The 21359-nt window shown below is 48.1% G+C and overlaps 1 protein-coding gene across 2 annotated transcripts in view; it reads right to left on the minus strand.

The window, feature by feature from the left end:
* Positions 1-597: 597 nt before the first annotated feature.
* The window catches only part of THBS3 (thrombospondin 3), a 49890-nt gene continuing 29128 nt past the window's right edge, over positions 598-21359 (minus strand). For both annotated transcript variants that reach the window (XM_081891387.1, XM_081891386.1), the window contains exons 10-23: positions 20401-20478; positions 18644-18796; positions 16668-16778; positions 15693-15800; positions 14529-14688; positions 13781-13899; positions 13380-13432; positions 12614-12807; positions 11175-11353; positions 10670-10718; positions 9481-9677; positions 6912-7084; positions 1968-2107; positions 598-998 (exon numbers count right to left, since the gene is read on the minus strand). In XM_081891387.1, coding sequence (XP_081747513.1) covers positions 943-998; positions 1968-2107; positions 6912-7084; positions 9481-9677; positions 10670-10718; positions 11175-11353; positions 12614-12807; positions 13380-13432; positions 13781-13899; positions 14529-14688; positions 15693-15800; positions 16668-16778; positions 18644-18796; positions 20401-20478 — 1770 coding nt within the window. In that variant the 3' untranslated portion in view covers positions 598-942. The remainder of the gene's footprint in view (positions 999-1967; positions 2108-6911; positions 7085-9480; positions 9678-10669; positions 10719-11174; positions 11354-12613; positions 12808-13379; positions 13433-13780; positions 13900-14528; positions 14689-15692; positions 15801-16667; positions 16779-18643; positions 18797-20400; positions 20479-21359) is intronic.

The raw sequence follows: 21359 nt of genomic DNA on the forward strand, positions 1-21359 counted from the left end.
AGCATTGCAATATCGGTAGTTTCATTCCTTTCCTAATAATCACCAGCACTGAATTTTGCCTTTTCGTAGCTGTCTCACAATGGAGTGATCTTTTCCATCCACTACAATCCCAAGGTCAGCAACCTATGGGCATATATGTGAAATTAAGATCCACATAAAGGCCAGCTGTTTTAATAGCTATTGGTCCATGAAGCATAGCTCAGTTGGTAAGCTCTTAATCTCAGTGGGTCCAAGCCCCACGTTGGGCAAAAGATTCCTGCATTGCAGGGGGTTAGACTAGATGACCCTCGGGATCCCTTCCAACTCTACAGGTCTATGAATCCCAGTAAACTCTGGGGATTCTAGTCCTCTCTGAGGTCGAATGAGGAAGTGGGGCTTCTTTTAACAAAGACTTCTCAACCCAGAATTCTTTGTGGGTGCAGGAAAAAAAAGGATGTCATAGTGGTATAAAGCAGCTGTTTAAATATCTGGCTCCCTCATTCCCTCGCTGAAAGATGATTACTTTGAACGTGAAACACTGAGAAAACTAAGTCTTCTACTATTCGGGACCCCACCCACCCACTGGTACCTTCACCAAACAACAACAGGAGCAAGAAGTTAGAAAAACAGCCAGAACTTTTATGGATAAATCGTTTCCCAAAATGAAGACAGCAAAAGACGGGACATAGTGGGAGTTTGCTCTGTCGCCACCCTCTCTGATTGGCTGGGCCCTTGCTGGCCCAGAATCCTTTGCTGGTCCTTTGGCCAAGGAATCTTGAGAACCCCACAGAAGAGACTGCTGCCAACAAACTCCTGGGGGTTTCCAGAAGCTTATGGGGTGAGGTCTGCTAGTTTTCCAGTCCATTGTGTGTGTGTGTGTGTGTGTGTGTGTGTGTTGTGTATGGGGGTCTGAAATGATGCCCACTTCTAGGATGGGCGCTGAGCCCTTTTGATGACCTTAGTTCAAGCCCCTTCCAGTAAGATCCGGCGGAACGGCTCAAAGTCCACAGGGATGGTATCTACAGAGAGAAGGGAGAGAGAGAGTGTGTATTAGGTAGAGTGGAAACATCAGAGTCAAGGTTTTGCATTGGACCTATGGAAAGCAGAGCTCTGGAGAACATCTGTGGCTTCCCAGATGTTGTTGCATTCCAGCTCCCATCAGCCTCCAGCTAGCATGGCCAACACTGAGGGGAGATGGGAGACGGGAGTCCATCTAGAGGGGCACGTGCTCCTCATCCCTGCTTTACACATCTGTAAATATATTGAATATGTGATCCCTGATAGGTTGGGACACAGGTCTAGGAAAGGGGTGAAGAACCCTGTGGTCCTCCAGATATTCCTGAACTACAACTCCCATCATCATGGGGCTGATGGGCGCTGGAGTTCATCAACACCTGGAGGGCCCCAATCCCTGATGATGGAAGGATTTGTTGATTCTGTTGCTCTTCATCTTCTCATTGTTAAATTCAGATTTTTTTGTGGGGTTTTTTTCAATCCTCATGAAAGTCTTCTGCATTTTAGTGTGAATTTCTCATGAAGATCACATTTTGATCAATGCACGCAATCATGCATTCCATTTCTCCTAATACAAACCCCTTTTCTATGTTATTTGGACCAACATATTCATTTTCGATGTATACTTTTACCTAACGTGCATTTCTTGGTAAGCACCACTTGGATAACTGCATTGCAAAATTCAGAAAAGCGCAACTTTTCAAGCATGGCTTTAAATGCAAACTGAATCAAATTCTGCCTTTGTCTCCACCTGGTATATAGAATTTCAACCTCGGTGATATAAACATCCTGTCATTTCCCCCAGAACAGGCTCAACTATTTGGGGAGGGCAGAGGGGATACTACCTCCCACTCTGATTTGGTGGGAAAGACCTCCATGGAAATCCCACCCCCCACCCGGGTCTAGGAGAATGAGGCCTAGCTCAGGTGAGCGAAGCCCTGCTTTGAACCACCCCGAATTGTCCCACAGCTGACCGTTGCAGCGATACTGCAGGTTGGACCAGATGATGTTCTCCTGGGAGAAGCAAAACACCCCCAAGCGACCCCCTCGCATTGTCGTGTCGATGATGACGCCCGAGTCGGCCACCAGCTGGGGTCCCTCGTAAAGCAGCACCCTGTGAGGGGGAGACAGGAGGGTGTCAGGTGCTTGGAAAGTCCTTGTTGGGGGGTGTCACGATGATCAGGAGAAAAAAGAAGGTAGATGAATGGCAGCCGACCTGCAAGGATGGTTTTGAAGCAGGGAGGTTCGCAATGCCCAGGGCCAGCACACACATGAGTGGACTGGGATAGTGGTCCCTGTCTTAGACAACCCTGAGCCTTCCTCAGCTCTTATCTTGCAACAGCCCATCTCTCCCAGCTGCTGAATATTGAGAAAGACTGGATGGAAGACCCACTCCACCTTTGGGCCCGGCTATTGTAAGCACTGGCACCTGGAGTTTTCCTCTTCCCTCCTCAGCCCCTTCTCCTTTTGTGTTGTACCTTTCACATTGCAAACCTGAGGGTCAGGGAATGCCTTACTTATATTGATCTCACATAGGCTGCTCTGGGACACTTTCCAAATGGAGAGAGGGGTAAAAACTGCTTATAACAGAAGCAATATGTCCCGTATAGACAATGGTGAGGCCGCCACTTCAGGTTGTCCCCATTTCAGGGTGACCAGCCCTTCATAAACACAATATTAAAAACAGTTTAAAACAACTTGCTGTCACAGAAACAAGGCAGGTCCCTATTTACCACAGTGCAGTGATACCTCGTTTTTCGAACGCCTCTGTAGTCGAACGTTTCGGAACTGAAACACCAAAAACCTGGAAGTAAGCACCTCGGTTTTCAAACACGCCTCAGAAGTCGAACAGGAAACGTGGCTTCCTTTCTGAGTTTTCCGTATTGAGGCTTCCGTTTTCGGTTTTCAAAAACCGAGGTTCCACTGTATATTCGTTCTCGTTCTTGGTATTTGGCTGGGGAACAGCATTGCAAAATTCAGAGGGGTGCGAATTTCATGGGGTGGCTGGGTTTCGTTCCACACGTTGTTTTGGAAACGGTGAACTCAGCACACTGAACTCAGCAGCACCCGAGCACAAGAGCGCCTTCGTCTCTTGTGGATCTCAATGGCCGGCATTCAGAAACATAACTAAAGATGGAACCCTTTACTCTGAGTAAAGACAACGCTACTCTGAAGTGCCCAGAACGTCTGAAGGACGTTAGGAGACATGTTCCTTCCAAGCCACCATAACCGCGCAAGCCATCGTAAGGCCTCTTTGCCTCTTGTCAAAAGTTGGCGTGTTTTGAGGGTCTAGGGATCTAGTCCGGTTCAAGGTGCAGGGGGGGCACAGGCCGGGTGGTGGACTTGCAGTGGAGAGATGGGGAGATGTCGTCCCCCCCACTCTTTTCCTGCTATTTCCGCAAAGGAGGAGGGGGGGGAGAAAGTTCCCAGGCTTCATTCCTCCTCCTCCCGCTCTGCCCTATTCTCTGCAGGATTGCCCCCCGCCACCTTTTCCCATTGTCCAGATTTCTTTTCTCCCTTTTTGCATTTTAAAAAGGTCTGCTGAGGGCCAAAAGCATTCCACCCGGACTCGGGTTGCCATGGTGAACTAGACAATGGGCCTTGGGGCCCATCCAGTGAATGGTTCTTGGGGAAGGGAGTGGAGGGGGTGGGGGTGAACTCGTTCCCAGTGGAATGAGCCACCCCCCCCTTTACACACACACACACACACACACACACACACACAGGACCGGCCACATTGTTAAACAAGGAATGGCTCAGACTCTACGGCAGCTGGGAGAGGGGAGGCTGGCGGTGGCAGGGAAAGGGGGAAAGAGAAGTATTCAAACCCCCCAAGGCCTTTTTACTGTCTCCCTCTCACACTCAATCCAACAGACTCATAGTCCCCCCCCCTCAATCTACAAATTATCCTTTGCCACTCTAGAGAAGTCGAGCGAGTGAGCCAAACCACACCAGCGCAAGGAAGGCCGAGATGTACTTTTAACGTATTAAACAACACTTGCAATATATGAATGGATTGCTAATAGATGCAGACTTTGTTTGGACAAATATAAAGACATGTGGAATGAGTTTATGCTGAACGTTTATGCTGAATGTAAGCAAAGCCGCCCAGAGTGGCTGGGGAGACCCAGCCAGATGGGCGGGGTACAAATAATAAATTATTATTATTATTATAAGGGACCCCTGACCATTAGGTCTAGTCCTGACCGACTCTGGGGTTACGGTGCTCATCTCGCTTTACTGGCCGAGGGAGCCGGCGTACAGCTTCCAGGTCATGTGGCCAGCATGACTAAGCCACTTCTGGGGAACGGAAACGCCATTTACCTTCCCGCTGGAGCGGTACCTATTTCTCTACTTGCACTTTGACGTGCTTTCGAACTGCTAGGTTGGCAGGAACAGGGACCGAGCAACGGGAGCTCACCCCGTCGCTCAGATTCGCCTAGGCTCTGTGGTTTAACCCACAGCGCCACCCGCGTCCCATGCCAAACACAGTAGACTATTAAAAATCATATATGCTTTAGGAGGCGATCATTTTATTTATATATCTACCTAATAATGTATGGAAGAGTAACTGATTATATTTAGCATACTATTTCTTTCTTTCTGTATTTTTTGTACTTTTTTTCTGTCTCTCTTCTTTCTTTCATCGCTTTATTTTCTGTAACTGAAATTCTTTCCATAAAATATTAGTAAAAAATAACAACATATTAGTCACCCCTGAAAATAGTGTGGGATAGTGAACAGCACCTCAGGCACGGACTGAGGGGAATCTACAAGTCCCTTGCTCACTGAGTGGGCTATGCATCGCCACGTGACAGGGTCGTTGTGAGGATAATTTTATCACAAGGGGGGGCATCCCTTGGCTCCCTGGCAGAAGGGCTGGGTTCTACATGAAACATGTGAGGTATTCACTGAATAAATTTAGATGGGCCAGCGTTCATTTCTAAACCTCAACATGAGGAGGTGAGCTTTTGAAGGAAGGGTGTGCTTAGAATATAATAATCAATAATCAATAATACCATACTGACCCCCCAAATATAAGCCGCACGTTTTTTCCAAATTCCAACCATGAAACGTTAAAGTGCGGCTTAAATTTGTGGCCTTACAAAAATTGGCTTTTTTACGATATCACTGCTGAAACAGACACACGGTAAAATGGAGCAGGTGTGAGTGGCTGTGGGATTTTAAGGGAGTGGCTTATATTCAGGTATTTCCTTTTTTTCTTTTCTCCCCATGAATTTTAAAAGTGTGGCTGATATCAGGGTGCGGCCTATATTCGGGCCAATATGGTACATTAATGACAAATGTTGTTCAATCAGCCTAGCCTTCACTCGAAAACTTAAACTTGAGGAGGTCAGCTCTTGACGGAAGTGTGTGATCAGAATTTAGTAGCTAGCTAGTAATAGTAATAAATATTAAAAGGGACATGGGTGGCGCTGTGGGTTAAACCACAGAGCCTAGGGCTTGCCGATCAGAAGGTCGGCGGTTTGAATCCGAGCGACGGGGTGAGCTCCCGTCGCTCAGTCCCTGCTCCTGCCAGCCTAGCAGTTCGAAAGCACGTCAAAGTGCAAGTAGATAAATAGGTACCACTCTGGTGGGAAGGTAAACGGCATTTCCGTGCGCTGCTCTGGTTCGCCAGAAGCGGCTCAGTCATGCTGGCCACATGACCTGGAAGCTGTACGTCGGCTCCCTCGGCCAATAAAGCGAGATGAGCGCCGCAACCCCAGAGTCGGCCACAACGGGACCTAATGGTCAGGGGTCCTGTTACCTTTACTAATAAATATTAAAGGTTACTTAATTTAATTAACAGTAATGCGTTGACAATGATAAGTCAATAGTAAATAAATAAATAAATGCGTGAGGTTAGGAGGCAACATCCACCTTGACTATTATTATGCCTCCTTAGTTTTCATTATGGCCTAATTATATAAGATAATGATTAAGATGACTTATAGGGCTGGATGAATCCCTAGCCGGAATTAAGATTGCCGGAAGAAATATCAACAACCTCAGATATGCAGATGACACAACCTTGATGGCAGAAAGTGAGGAGGAAATAAAGAACCTTTTAATGAGGGTGAAAGAGGAGAGCGCAAAATATGGTCTGAAGCTCAACATCAAAAAAACGAGGATCATGGCCACTGGTCCCATCACCTCCTGGCAAATAGAAGGGGAAGAAATGGAGGTAGTGAGAGATTTTACTTTCTTGGGCTCAATGATCACTGCAGATGGTGACAGCAGCCACGAAATTAAAAGACGCCTGCTTCTTGGGAGAAGGGCAATGACAGGCCTAGACAGCATCTTGAGAAGTAGAGACATCACCTTGCCAACAAAGGTTCGTATAGTTAAAGCTATGGTTTTCCCAGTAGTGATGTATGGAAGTGAGAGCTGGACCATAAAGAAGGCTGATCGCCGAAGAATTGATGCTTTTGAATTATGGTGCTGGAGGAGACTCTTGAGAGTCCCATGGACTGCAAGAAGATCAAACCTCTCCATACTGAAGGAAATCAACCCTGAGTGCTCACTGGAAGGACAGATTGTGAAGCTGAGGCTCCAGTACTTTGGCCACCTCATGAGAAGAGAAGACTCCCTGGAGAAGACCCTGATGTTGGGAAAGATGGAGGGCACAAGGAGAAGGGGGCGACAGAGGACGAGATGGTTGGATAGTGTTTTCGAGGCTACCAGCATGAGTTTGACCAAACTGCGGGAGGCAGTAGAGGACAGAGGTGCCTGGCGTTCTCTGGTCCATGGGGTCACGAAGAGTCGGACACGACTAAACGACTAAACAACAACAACAACAACATAGTCTCAGAAGGTAGCATAATGTCAGAAGGGTGCGTGGCTGTTCCCATCATGAAACTGCCCTCGTCAACCTGCCCTCTCACCGCTGAAGCAACCGCTGCAGCCCCACACCTCACCTGATGTAGCCCACTTGGGGCCGGTGGAGGAGCCGCAAGCGGTAAGAGGTCTTGTCCTTCCAGCCCACGTTGCGCGGGTCCTTCCAGAGCAGGCGGACGTGGTCGGGGGTGTGGCCCGTGTGCCACAAGGCATTCCGCAGGTATTCTCCGGGACCGGTGCTAGACTTCACCGCCTGCCAGTGAGGAGAGGGGTTGTGGGGAGCAGGAGAAACAGCACGCATTGTTTCAGCCAGGAGAGACAGGATCAGGCCTTGCAGAAGACAAGCTGGATTCTGCTTCAGCAAGACCCGTTCGCACCATACCTTTGAAGCGCTATGATACCACTTTAAACAGCTGCGCCTGCCCTCCCTGCAGGGAATTCTGGGAGCTGTAGTTCTTTAAGGCTGCTGAGAGTGGCTGGGAGACCTCCCTGTTGCCCTTATAGAGTTACAATTCCCAAGAGCTCCCTGGGAAGAAAGATCAGTTGTTAAACCACTCCGTAGCTCTGGAAGGAAAATGGAGGTCTTCCAGCAAGTCTCAACACTGCAGTGCCCAGATAAAATTGATGGATTATGCTGAAATGGCTAAAAATGACTGGAAAAATCAGAAATCAGGAAGATCAAAATTTAAATAAGGAATGGGGAAAATTTATAACTTATCTTAAACAGTTAAAACCGTTAGTAGGATTGGAGTATCACTGGTAGTTTAATGGTGAATTTTATACAATTTAGGTAGTTCTCTCCCTCTAATTCCCAAAAGAAATCTTCTGGGTTGTTGTTTTTTATCAAAGTTATTTTGAACATCCTTTTCAATTCATTATATATCATTTCCCAGTAAGTTTTAACCTTACTACAAGACCACCACATGTGATAAAAAGAACCTTCTTTCTCTTTACATTTCCAGCATTTGTTTGATTTAGATTTATACATTTTTGCCTGTTTACTTGGTGTTAGATACCATCAATATATCATTTTGGACACAATGGAGAGGTAAAAGATTTGGATAATTATCATAAAAAATGCAGCCGGGAATGATTAACAATAGGACCCACAAAGGGAGGAGGGAATTCCTTGGAATCTTGTTTTTATGTTGTATGTTGCACATGTGGACTGTAAAATTTCAATCTGAAAAACCAAATAAAAGCGTTCTTTGTGGGGGGGAGGGGTCTCTCCTAACAACTCTCACCACCCATAACAAATATTAAAGTATATAAAACTATTATATTAAAGTGATATACTGCTATAGACTGTATAATGCAGATGAGGCCTCGCTAAATGCTGGGAGGTTGGACGAGGTGATCAATCAGGTCCCTTCCAACTCTGCAATTCTATGTGTCCCACTCAGAGTTGATTCCTTGACATCCACCTTTCTTCCTGCCCAGGGCAGCCCTGCCCTCTTCCTGCCCGCCCCTCTACAAGTCCCTTGTTTGCTGGGTGGGCTACGCATTGCCACGTGAACTCCGTCACAGGGTCGTCATGAGGATAATTTTATTGCAAGCGGAGGCATGTACAGTGGTACCTCGGGTTACATACGCTTCAGGTTACACACTCCAGAACCCAGAAATAGTGCTTCAGGTTAAGAACTTTGCTTCAGGATGAGAACAGAAATCGGGCTCCGATGGCGCAGCAGCAGCAGGAGGCCCCATTGGCTAAAGTGGTGCTTCAGGTTAAGAACAGTTTCAGGTTAAGAACAGACCTCCGGAACGAATTAAGTACTTAACCCGATGTACCACTGTATAGCATCCCAGGCTCCCTGGCAGAAGGGCTGGTTTCTTCATGAAACGTGAGTTATTCATTGACTAAATTTAGATGGATCGGCATTCATTTCGAAACCTCAGCTTGAGCAGCTGAGCTTTGGAAAGAAGGGTGAATGAATAATCAATAATACATTTTTTAAAAAATATAATCTATCAGCCTTCACTTCAAACCTAAACTTGAGAAGGTCAGCTCTTGATGGAAGTGCGTGATCAGAATTTATTACCTAATAGCAAACATTAAAGGTTACTTAATTTAATGAACAGCAATGTGTTGACAATGATAAATCAAGAAGGAATAGGAATAAATAAAAATAAGCCGATGTTATATAAAGAAACAAACCAGCGTATAAATAAATGCTTAAGGTTAATAGGCAACATCCACCTTGATTATTATTATGGCTCCTTCGTTATCATTATTGTATAATTATACAGTGGTACCTCGAGTTAAGAACTTATTTCTGACCATGGGTTCTCACCCTGTACAGTGGTACCTCTGGTTACGTACTTAATTCGTTCTGGAGGTCTGTTCTTAATCTGAAACTGTTCTTAACCAGAAGCACCACTTTAGCTAATGGTGCTTCCCGCTCCCACTGCACGATTTCTGTTCTCATCCTGAAGCAAAGTTCTTAACCCGAGGTATTATTTCTGGGTTAGCGGAGTCTGTAACCTGAAGCGTATGTAACCCGAGGTACCACTGTATAAAGTAATGATTAAGATCACATAATCTCAGAAGGTAGCATAATCCTGGGCATTTCAGGATCAAATCAGAAGCCGCTTTCGTAATTCTGGGACTGTCCCTGGAAAATAGGAACACTTGGAGAGTATGGCACTCACTTTGAGCTGCAAGCTGGGCTCAGCCGTGGCGCGGAAGGGCGTAGCCTGCCAGTAGGTCTGCTCCGTCTGCTTCCACATGACCACGTAGAAACTGGCGCTGTCCTGGTAGGCGAAGATGAAGCCGGCGTAGTCGTCATCGGTGATGGTGTTGACGTGGAAGGTGCCTTCAAAGTCCACCCCGTTGAAGGCTGTGTACCCTGTCCCGTGGTTAGAGAGAGGAGGAAAGAGTTAGCTGCCGTCTTGCCAAGATAGAGGAAGGGACTGGTGGGCACAGGCGATGGGAAATATTTTTCTCTGTTTGCTTGAAACCCTGAAGAACAGTTGCTAGGCCACACTCAGACCATAGGCTTCAAGCGCCATGATATCACTTCGAACAGTCATGGCTTTCCCCAAAGGATTCTGGGAACTATCGTTTGTGAAGGGTGCTGAGAACTGTTAGGAGACCCCCCATTTCCCTCAAAGAGCTACAATTCCCAGAGTTCTCTGGGCAGAGGGATTGGTTGTTAAACCACTCTGGGAATTGTAGCTCTGTGAGGGGAATAGCAGGGTCTCCTCTCCCTTAACAAATCACAGGCCCCAGAATTCCTGGGCGGAAGCCATGGCCATTTCAAGCAGTTTCGTAGTGCTTTAACTGTATGGTTTGAGTGCAGCAAAGAATCATTGGCGGCCGAGTATGTTTACCGTATTTTTCCCTCCTAAAGAGTAAGGGGAAATGTGTGTGCGTCTTATGGAGCGAATGCAGGGGGGAGGCAGGCAGGAAAAGCCCCCAGGAGCCGCATACAAGCTCTGCGCAGCTCTTGCGGGCTTTTCCCCAGGAGGGAGAAGGGACTGACGCGGCCAGTCTCCCTCCTCGTAGAAAAGCCCGCAGGAGCCACGCGCTCCTTAAAGGGTGCGCGGCTCCTGTGGACTTTTGCGGGAGGTGGGGGAATTGCCATAGCCCGGCTGGAGAGGTTGCGCACAGCTAAAGAGGAAGATGGATCCCACTCGCTGTCTTGGCTTCTTTGCTCTTTGGGGCTGGGGAGGGGAATCCGGGCTTCCCCCGGCAACCCCGAGAAGCTCTGGGAGAAGCGGACAGGCTGCGCGCTTCTCCCAGGGGGAAATAATATTTTTTTTCTTGATTTCCCCCTCTGGGTGTGCCTTATGGTCCGGTGCGCCTTATGGAGCGAAAAATACTGTATATTCCTCTTACCGACAGCCAAGCCTGGGTCACTGTTCATCGTCTGTACAATCTCCATGCCCTGGAGGTTGGGAAGAAAAAAGAGAGAAGGAAAGGGTGGTGACGAGACGGTCGGGTATAAGCAAAGGGCAAGGCAGCTGCCCCAGACTGACCCCTGGGGTTTTGCATCTAGCACCCAAGCACCGAGAGAAGGGCCATAGCTCAGTGGTTAGAGCCCTTTAAAGACCAGATTCGGTAGAGGGCATTTTCCTGTGTCCCTGTGGCGATTGACCCCCCAGGAACCAAACCCGATAGGCAACATGGCCACTTGTCTACTCATCCCCAATGAACCCCAGGGGCCTTTGAAGTTTTTCAATGGGGGCTTATCCTGCACTGTGCAAAGACTAAGGTCCTCTCTACCCAGTGGCTTACCAATACGCACCAAGATTTATTGACCTTTCCCCCTTTTGCCCAAGGAACCAATCGGGTTTATTTCACCTCCGAAGCCTGTGGCATCTTCCCGGCTCCCTTGCCGTACCTGATTGAGAACCACCCAATTGGGATCTATCTGGGCGTCGCCCTCAGGATCCAAGATGACCGTCTGGTATGCGCGGAAGTCGGTCAGCGTCACCTCGGAGCTCTCCGGGCAGACATCCAGCGGGTCAGCCACCGTGTCGTTGTCAAAGTCCTCCTCGCACACATCCCCTACGCCATTGCCTGTGCGAAGGGCAAAAGATGGTGAAGGCCCAGCCACTAAAGCACGTTGGAAGATGTTTCACCATATTCATACCTATCAGGCGTGGGGGAAGTGTGGTCCTCCAGATGGACTACAGCCCCCATCATCCCTGAACACTGGTCATGCTGGCTGGGGCTGATGGGAGTTGGCGTCCAACAACATCTGGAGGGCCAGGGGTCCCCCATCCCTGCTTTATACCCCTGTAAGTTCGAAAGCACGTCAAAGTGCAAGTAGATAAATAGGTACCGCTCCGGCGGGAAGGTAAACGGCATTTCCGTGCGCTGCTCTGGTTCACCAGAAACGGCTTAGTCATGCTGGCCACATGACCCAGAAGCTGTACGCCGGCTCCCTCGGCCAATAAAGTGAGATGAGCGCCTCAACCCCAGAGTCGTCTGTGACTGGACCTAATGGTCAGGGGTCCCTTTACCTTTAAGTGCATTGGATATGGGATTCCTGATTGGTTGGGGAATGACTGGTCCAGGACAGGAGTGGGGAGCCTGGATCGCCCCAGATGTTGCTGGACTACAGTTCCCATTAACCCCAATGGCTGAAGGAGCTGGAGACCTGCAACCTCTGGCCTGCCTTGATTGTGGTGCTCATGATCTGAGTGGGGAAGTGAGTTTGGGGTAGCGTATAAGGTTCTCTCCCTCCCTGATATTCTGTTTCAATCCTCACAACAACCCTGTGAGGTAGGATCTGAGATGGGTGGTGAACCTGTGGCTCTCTAGATGTCACTACAACTCCCATCATCCCTGACTGTTGGCCCTGCTGGCCGGGGCTGATGGGAGCTGGAGTCCAGCAACATCCACAGGTCCAATAAGTCCAATTTCATCTGCAATTCTGTGTGCTCCCTTCAAGGCACTACTCTTTGAGAAGGGGGCAGTCTGGGGACCCCAGTGTGACACACTCCTCCTCCTATGGTGCCTCAAAAAGGTCTCTGTAAACATTGTCTCAAAACAGATGTTGTCTCTGTTGTGTACAGAGGAGAGCTTCTTTCTGCGAGCGAGACCAGCGGCGGTGGGTGTAGGTGCCTTTTCACGCACTGAATGGAGGCCACATCCCCTCACAATTTTGTGGTCCTGTCACTTTTTTTGCTTTCTGAGGTGCTACGCCACATAGCAGGGCATCCATTTTGTGTCGTGCCATACCCCCCGCCCCATGTCGCGTCAGCCATTTTGTGGCTGGTGCCATTGACGTTAATAATTCTGGGCGGATTCCACTTTAAATTATCCCGTGCTCACCATCAGAATCCTTCTGGTTGGGATTAGGGACGAGACGGCAGTTGTCAGGGCCCGGGGGCACATAATCGGGGATCCCGTCGTTGTCGTCGTCATTGTCACACTCGTCTCCCAGCCCGTCGTTGTCTGAATCGAGCTGGGAGCTGTTGGGGATTTCTGCACAGTTGTCTTTCGTGTCCTGGTGACCATCGCCATCACTGAACAACAACAATTTTATTATTTGTACCCTGCCCATCTGACTAGGTTGTGCCAGCCACTCTGAGCAGTCTTCCAGCATATAGAGAAACATGATAAAACATAGAACATTAAAATCTTCGGTGCTGCTTTCAGTTGTACAGTTATTTATTTCCTTGACATCTGAGGGCAGGTGCCACTACCAATAAGGCCCTGTGCCTGGTTCCCTGCAACCTCACTTCTCACAGGGAAGGAACTGCCAGAAGGCCCTTGGAGATGGACCTCAGTGTCTGGGTTGAACAACCGGGGTGGAGATGCTCCTTCAGGTATACTGGGCCAAAGTATCTCTTTTTCTAGAAAAATAGCACTGGGAAAATAATAGTGAATTCAAAATACCAAATTGATTCAAAATGGGGTCCAAACATAGACCCAAACCTGCTCCTTGATATCAGGGGCCATCATGCCAAATTTGGTAATGATATCTTAACAGGTATCTGAATACATAGAAGGACAAACAGAAAATATCCCTATAGATTCTGAGATCATGCATTTTCGTGGATTTTAGGTTCAGGTTTTCGTTTTGCTTTTTCCTCACCTGTCGACGTTCGTGTCGCAAACGTCACCCACCAGGTCGCTGTCCGCATCTGTCTGAAAGAGAGCATGGCCTCAGGTGAGTAAGCAAACGCGCATCGCTGGAGCCACAGGCAAACGCCCCTCTCATCTTCACCGCACATTTAAAGCGTGATGATGTCATTTTAATTGCCATGGCTTCCCCTAAACTGCAGGCATGTCCAAAGTCCGTTTAGGGTGCCCAATCCAGCCTGCCTAAAAAAAACAACCTCAACAACTTCAATCCTAAAAAAAGGTTAACAACTTTGGTCGGCCATTTGGTTGGCCCTCACAGCCCTTCACCATCAAATCTGGCCATCTTTGAAAATAGTTTGGACACCACTGCCTGAGGATCCCGGGAAATGTAGGATGTTACAACGCTCATACCTGAGTAGGGTTACTGATCTCAGGACAACTGTCACAGGCGTCTCCCACGCCGTCTTCGTCGCGATCCGTCTGCAGCGGGTTGGGCACTTTGGGGCAATTGTCAAGCCCATTGGGAATTCCTACGGAAGAGGAGAGGGGGAAAGGGGCTGTTTCATAGGAGCACAGGAACGTGCCTTAAACCGAGTCCATCTAGCTTAGTATTGTCTACACTGATAGGCAGCAGCTCTCCAGGGTACAATTAATTAAGTTGAATTGCTTCCCAATAGCTTTTTTAATTATTATTAAAAAAAACCAAACATCCTTAGAGCGTGTGTCGTCATGCTTCTGTACCGGTTGTTAAATTTGTTTTCTCAGCTCAGACATATTAAATGTGTTATAAAAACCATAACCTGAAAAACCTGTGCCTGGGCTTGGCCTTTCCTCCTCCCTCCCATTCCCTTTTCCTCACGTGCTGTGCGTTTTCTTAGATTGCAATCTTAATATTGATCTTTGGACACCACTTTAGGAGATCCTTTTTGGGCTAAAGGGTGGCGTACAAAGACCTGAAGGAAATAAATGTTATTTCCCCTTTTGGGGAGGGCTTCCATATTTCTTAAACCTCAGAAAACAGGACAGAACTATGACTGAATTCATGCAAAAATGGGCATGGTATGGAAAGAAGACTCATCCGTCTTTGCTGGGTGCTGGCTCCACCTGTATGACAAAGCCAGCCATACGAACTCTACCACGATTTGACCCTTCCACTCACCGTCGCCGTCAATGTCATTGTCGCAAGCGTCCCCTTCCCCGTTGCCGTCTGTGTCCTTCTGGTCGTTGTTGGGTACGTTGGGGCAGTTATCACAAGCATCCCCAAAGGAATCCGTGTCTGAATTCTGCTGGTCTTTATTGGGGAAGAGACGGCAGTTGTCCTATGACCAGGGCACAAGAGAGAGAAAAAGGTGAATTCAGACATGGGGAATATTGCCTTAGCCTTCCTGATTGCAATGCTGGTTCTTCTGCCCCGTTTCATGATGTTCCTTTTGTGGGAGGTTGCAGTCAAACATAACTGTGCGCAGCTGTTAGTTAGTGCATGAAGTGGGTAAACAACCACAGAGTTGCATTGCTAGATAGACTCCTCTGGAGACGGAGACTTTCTACTTCCTCTCTCTCTCTCTATCTCTCATTGTGCAATCTACCAAGACAGACATGTGTGAGCTCGCTCCCGCGTTTGCAACATGTCTTTGAAACTATATTCTGCATTTTCTACCCAAGAGCATTTTGCCTGCGTTATCCTTGCTGCTGCATGGAACAAAGCATGACTGAGACCTTGAATCTGTAAGTAAAGCGTTTTACACATACTTTGCAGTGTGTGGTCTGTTCTTTGCAAAGGGGCTAGAAATAGGTTGAGCGTTGTATATGGGATAAGAAGGTCTTCGAGCCTATATCCTTAATGCTTCTAGGGATGGGACGCCTCAGGCCAAGGGCCCAAATGCCTTCTCTATCTGACCCATGGTCCTCTGACCCAGCCACACCCCTTTTCCCAGGCCACACCCTTCACCAGCCTTCCTCTGCACTAGAATAATTATAATATAATAATAATAATTTATTATTTATACCCCGCCCATCTGGCTGGGTTTCCCCAGCCCCTCTGGGAGGCTTCCAACAAAATATTAAAATACAATAGTCTATTAAACATTAAAAGCTGCCCATCCCCTGTGGTTCTACCTAGTCGGAACAAGTACTTGGACTGGGATAATACCTTGTGCTTCCCTAGATGGAAGGATGAAGTGTGTCTCTGGCTGCACCCAGCTTGGTAAGCGGCCCCTGGGAGGTTGCCCACGAGTATAATGTGGCCCTTGGCCTAAAAAAGGTCCCCTACCCTCGCTCTTGTCCGATACATCCAGCCTGAGTGGGAAGTTGCGCTTGGGCTTACCTCCACGTTCTTGATCCCGTCGCCATCCGCATCATCGTCACACTGGTCCCCGATGCCATCGTTGTCGGCATCCTCTTGACCCGAGTTCGGCGTAAGCCGGCAGTTGTCCTGTGTGAAAAGGGGCAAGGTGGAGGGTGGGGCAAGTCAGAAGAAATCCCTAACCGGCTGCGACTGTTCAGAGTTTCCAACATACGTTTTCCCCAGTCCTCAGTGGAGATGCCGGGGAACAAACCTGCCACATCCTGCACACAGAGAACAAACTCTACCTCTGAGCTACAGCTTTTCCCTTAAAATATAATTCTATGATTTCAGTCCTCACGTTTCTGAACAAAGGGATGATTTAAATGGGGTTTTAATTCTCCAACAGCAGCTGCATGACGACAGGCTTACATTTTTATGTATATAGGAAGATATGTCAGGAGAGAAATACTTTGATTAAATATATATATATAAGACACACATATATATGGGGCATGGGTGGCACTGTGGGTTAAACCACAAAGCCTAGGACTTGCCAATCAGAAGGTCGGCGGTTTGAATCCCCGCAATGGGGTGGGCTCCCGTTGCTCGGTCCCTGCTCCTGTCAACCTAGCAGTTCGAAAGCACCTCAAAGTGCAAGTAGATAAACAGGTACCGCTCCAGCAGGAAGGTAAACAGCGTTTCCGTGCGCTGCTCTGCTTCGCCAGAAGCGGCTTAGTCCTGCTGGCCACATGGCCCGGAAGCTGTACGCCGGCTCCCTTGGCCAATAAAGCGAGATGAGCGCCGCAACCCCAGAGTCAGCCACGACTGGACCTAATGTTCAGGGGTCCCTTTACCTTTAACTTTAAGACACATATAACAGCATTTGCCCCTCCTGTGGTTTCCAGGAACTGGTATTCAGAAGCATTATTCTCTCAGACTGTGGAGGCAGAGTATAGCCAACGTGGCTAGTAGCCATCGATAGGCCCTTTTGTTCCTGCTGCCACCATATCTTACCTTAGAGCAATGCTTGTTGTTATCAATGCAGGGCAAAGGCTCATCTGGGTAGCCATCGATGTCTGTGTCTCGTCCGCACACATTGCCGTTCCCGGCCCAACCCACACTGCACTGGGAAGGCAAAGAGGAAACAATATTTTTGCAACAGCAGGTATCAGCCCCCATGTCCCCGACAATCTGCAATATGGGGGCATGGGGACATTCCCCCCCCCCCCCGCTGCCTCATATGAATGATAATAATCTGTCGATTTCAACCTTCGTTAAAAAGAAGAGCTAGCTTCTAGCAATTGTAGAACCTGAGCAACAAGCCAGAAAGGCAGTGTGGTGCAGTGGTTAGAGTGCAGGACTAGGACCTGGGAAACCCCTACCTTGTCATGAAGCTCATTGGATATGGGTGACCTCATTGGGTGACCCAGAAACTACAACTAATCCAGAATGCAGCAGCTAGACTGGTGACTGGGAGCAGCCAGGAGCAGCTAGACTGGTGACTGGGAGACCACATAACACCGGTCTTGAAAGACCTACACTGGCTCCCAGTACGTTTCCGAGCACAATTCCAAGTATTGGTGCTGACCTTTAAAGCCCTAAACGGCCTCGGTCCAGTATACCTGAAGGAGCGTCTCCACCATCGTTCTACCCGGACACTGAGGTCCAGCGCCGAGAGCCTTCTGGTGGTTCCCTCACTGCGAGAAGCCAAGTTACAGGGAACCAGGCAGAGGGCCTTCTCGGTAGTGGCACCTGCCCTGTGGAACGCCCTCCCATCAGATGTCAAAGAGAACAACAACTACCAGACTTTTCGAAGACATCTGAAGGCAGCCCTGTTTAGGGAAGCTTTTAATGTTTAATAGACTATTGTATTTTAATATTCTGTTGGAAGCCACCCAGATGGGTGGGGTATAAATAAATTATCATTATCATCATCATTACTCACTCCCAGCCTAACCTACCTCACAGGGTTGTTGTGAAGATAAATAGGGGGAGCAGAAGTATACCTGCCCCCTTCAACCCCATGGAGAAATGGTGGGATATAACTGCAGTAAATAAGTAGATAAATAAAATATATGGACTCTTCTAATTTGGAGGTGGGGTAGAAACAATTAGCCTGCTCCCCCTTTTCTGTTTTTTACTTTGCCACACACCCCATCTCTCCCCCCCCCCGGGGGGAGGAAACCCTGTAGATGCCCATGACTGCAAGGTGTAGAATGAAATTTGTACGAACGCAGAATCAGTTCCGACTCAAAAAAAAAAAAAAGACACTGCAGAGCTGGGGAAAAGGAGGCAGATTGATTTGTGTTGTGCGAGAGAAGTCTCTCGGCCACTTTGCAATGGTGGCAAGTTGGAAGGCCAACAGTAGGTGGCGCCAGAGCCAGTGGAAAGAAGGAGCAACTTGCAAGTCCACACCATACATTTGAAGCTCTAGGATGACCCTCTGAATTGCCATGGCTTCCCGCAGAGAATTCTGGGAGGTGTAGTTTGTTAAGGTTGCTATGAGTTGTAGGGAGACTCCTATTCCCTCCACTGAGCTACAATTCCCAGAGTGGTTTAACACACAATTCTTCTTCTCAGGGAACACTGGTATTTGTAGTTCTGTAAGGGGAATAGGGACCTCCTAACAACTCTCAGCTCACGTAACGAACTACATTTCCCAGAATTCTTTGGGGGAAGCCAGGCCTATTTAAACTAGCATCATAGCACTTTAAATTAAGGTTACCAGATTTTTTTTCAATGAATCCGGGGACACTTTTCAACTCCAATGGATTTTGTTGTATGGGGACTGATTTGTAAATCCGGGGACATCTGGTAATCTTTCTTTAAATTTATGTAGAGTTGCCATATGCAGAATACTGCATTAGGAAGCCGTGTCCAGGGAAATCGCAAGAAATGTGTTTTTGGAGATAGCTCAAAAACATCATTTTCAAATTTGGCAAAAAAAGCTCAACAATATGGCGACCCAATTTTGCCTCAAAAGGACTCACCGCGCAGGAAACGTCTCCGTTGCGTTCGAAGAGGCAGTATCCGTTGATGTCGCAGGGGTTGTGGCTGGGGCTCTGGCAGGTCTTCTGTGGGGTGCAGCTGCCATTCTGGTTCCCCACAAAACCAGACTTGCAAGGACCACATTTGTAGGATCCCTACCAAGGGAAACAAAACAAAAGGGAAATGGGTTTTTTGTGTGTTTTGCAGAAATGTGGAACGCTGTTGGTCCATCTAACTCAGTAGTGTCAACACTGACTGGCAGCAGCTGTCCAGGATTCCAAGCAAGAGGGGCAGATATCCCCAGCCCTACCTGGATATGTTGGGGATTGAACCTGGGACCTGTTCTGCATGCAAGGAGGCTGCTCTCCCACTGACTGGCCCTGCACCCAAAAGGAAACCAAGATTCCAGTCCTCATGGTTTTAAAGGACTACAGTGGTACCTCGGGTTACAGATGCTTCAGGTTACATACGATTCACATTACAGACTTCGCTAACCCAGAAATAGTACCTCGGGTTAAGAACTTTGCTTCAGGATGAGAACAGAAATTGTGCTCCGGAGGCGCGGTGGCAGCGGGAGGCCCCATTAGCTAAAGTGGTGCTTCAGGTTAAGAACAGTTTCAGGTTAAGAACGGACCTCCAGAACGAATTACGTTCTTAACCCAAGGTACCACTGTAGTTCAAACAGGAACAAAGAGTTCTTCAGAGCCAGTCCCACAAACTCACTTAAGCAGCCTTAGGCAAGCCACTCTTTCTCAGCCTCCAATATGAGGGATAATCAATAGTTTACCCTACAGCAGGGGTGAGGAACTCTGAGCCCAGGGGCCAAATGTGGCCTCTCCCCCCTCCAGCAACCCTCCATTTGCATAATCAATGTGGCACACACACACACCATTTGAATAACAATGCCCATCAACTTTGGGGGTGGCCCAGCCCCCTCAAATATTTTATGAGGGGGAGCGAAGGGACCTCGGCCCCTAGGAGTTGGCTCTGATGCTCTCAGGGCTCTCCCTTGGCCTCACCCCTCACAAGACCTGCTCAGCCAGAAGTTCAACAGGGAAGGGGCTTGTTTGACTTCAGCTGGAAGGGAACTGCACAAAATCGGACTCACACTCCTGAATGCACAGATCTGGTGGATACAAGATGTGCATGCCTCCAAGTGTCACGGAAAAACCGGGGCATCCCATTTTTTTACCGTGAGAGAATGGCGGCCATTTTGGTTGCCTTGATCTCGTGTGACTTTGTGGCACGATTCCTCCCCCAACCCCAGAAAAATGCTTTTTGTGTGGCCACAACCTTCGTGCGGCACCCAAAAACATGCATTTTGGGGCAGCGTGCTCCCAAAAGTGCTTTTTTTCAGGAGGGGAAACCACAGCATGAAATCGTGCGAGAACGCAAGAACCAAAATGGCTGCCGTGCTCTTGTGATTAAAACATGAGGAGGTGGCAACTGGGAAGACAGCGTCCAGGTTTTGGCCTCAAAGTGTTGGAGCGTGTGGACGTTCATACGAGGCATGGGAGACCCCTAACATGGTGGACCCCTAGCAGTGGCTCCCCCAAACAGCTCCCTGATTGGGTAGGGAAATAAAGGATCAGGCGGTCCTTGAGGTATCGTGGATCCTAATTGTTTGGGGCCTTACAAATCAATACAAGAACCTGAACTGGTCCCAGTAGCATAAGTGCAGTCGGGGCAAGTAACCGTAGTCTCTTCAGTCCCTGTTCCCACATGGAGGACCCCACTTCTTCACCCTAGACAGACTCACCACTGTATTGGTGCAGATGGCATTGGGGTCACATCCGCCATTGTTCCCATCGTTGCATTCGTCAATGTCTGTGCAAGTCTGGAGAGAGGAGAGAGATTGTTTTGATATATAAATGCAATACATTAAGAAATAAAGACCCCTCTCGAGTTGTTATTTATTGGAACGTTTGCTTATTCATCTATTTGTTATTGATTTATTGCACAGAATTTATATATCGCTCGATCGCCCACAAGCATCCACTTGCAACGGTTTTAGTCCAATTTTAAACGCGTCTGTTGTTTTTGCCTTTTTAACTGTTTTAAATTGCCTTATGTGGAAATCGCCTTGAGATGGTGGCTTAGAAGGTGGTCGATAAATCGATTGTGGTCGTAATAGCTAACAGCACATGTAAGAAAACACCTCAGAGTGGTTTACAAAAAGAATAAAACAATAAAATGATCGTTGAAACACAGCTGAAAACGCACTTGAAAGATAATTAAAATGAACAATAAATAAAAACGTGACAACATTGTATGTGTCTGGATAAAAGGTAAAGGTAAAGGGACCCCTGACCATTAGGTCCAGTCGTGACCGACTCTGGAGTTGCAGTGCTCATCTCGCTTTCTTGGCCAAGGGAGCCAGCGTACAGCTTCTGGGTCATGTGGCCAGCATGACTAAGCTGCTTCTGGCAAACCAGAGCAGCGCACGGAAATGCCATTTACCTTCCCGCCAGAGCGGTACCTATTTATCTACTTGCACTTTGACGTGCTTTTGAACTGCTAGGTTGGCAGGAGCAGGGACCAAGCAATGGGAGCTCACCCCGTCGTGAGGATTCGAACCACCGACCTTCTGATTGGCAAGTCCCTAAGCCAAAACTTTTTTAGCAGAAAAGAATGCGGCAAATGCCCCTCTTTGGTGTCAATGGACAGGAAGTTCCCAAGTGTAGATGCTGCTACCCGAAAAGGTTGGTTTCTTACAAA

Source organism: Podarcis melisellensis, assembly GCF_964234715.1.
Source record: "Podarcis melisellensis genome assembly, chromosome: 16".
Lineage (NCBI taxonomy): Eukaryota > Metazoa > Chordata > Lepidosauria > Squamata > Lacertidae > Podarcis > Podarcis melisellensis.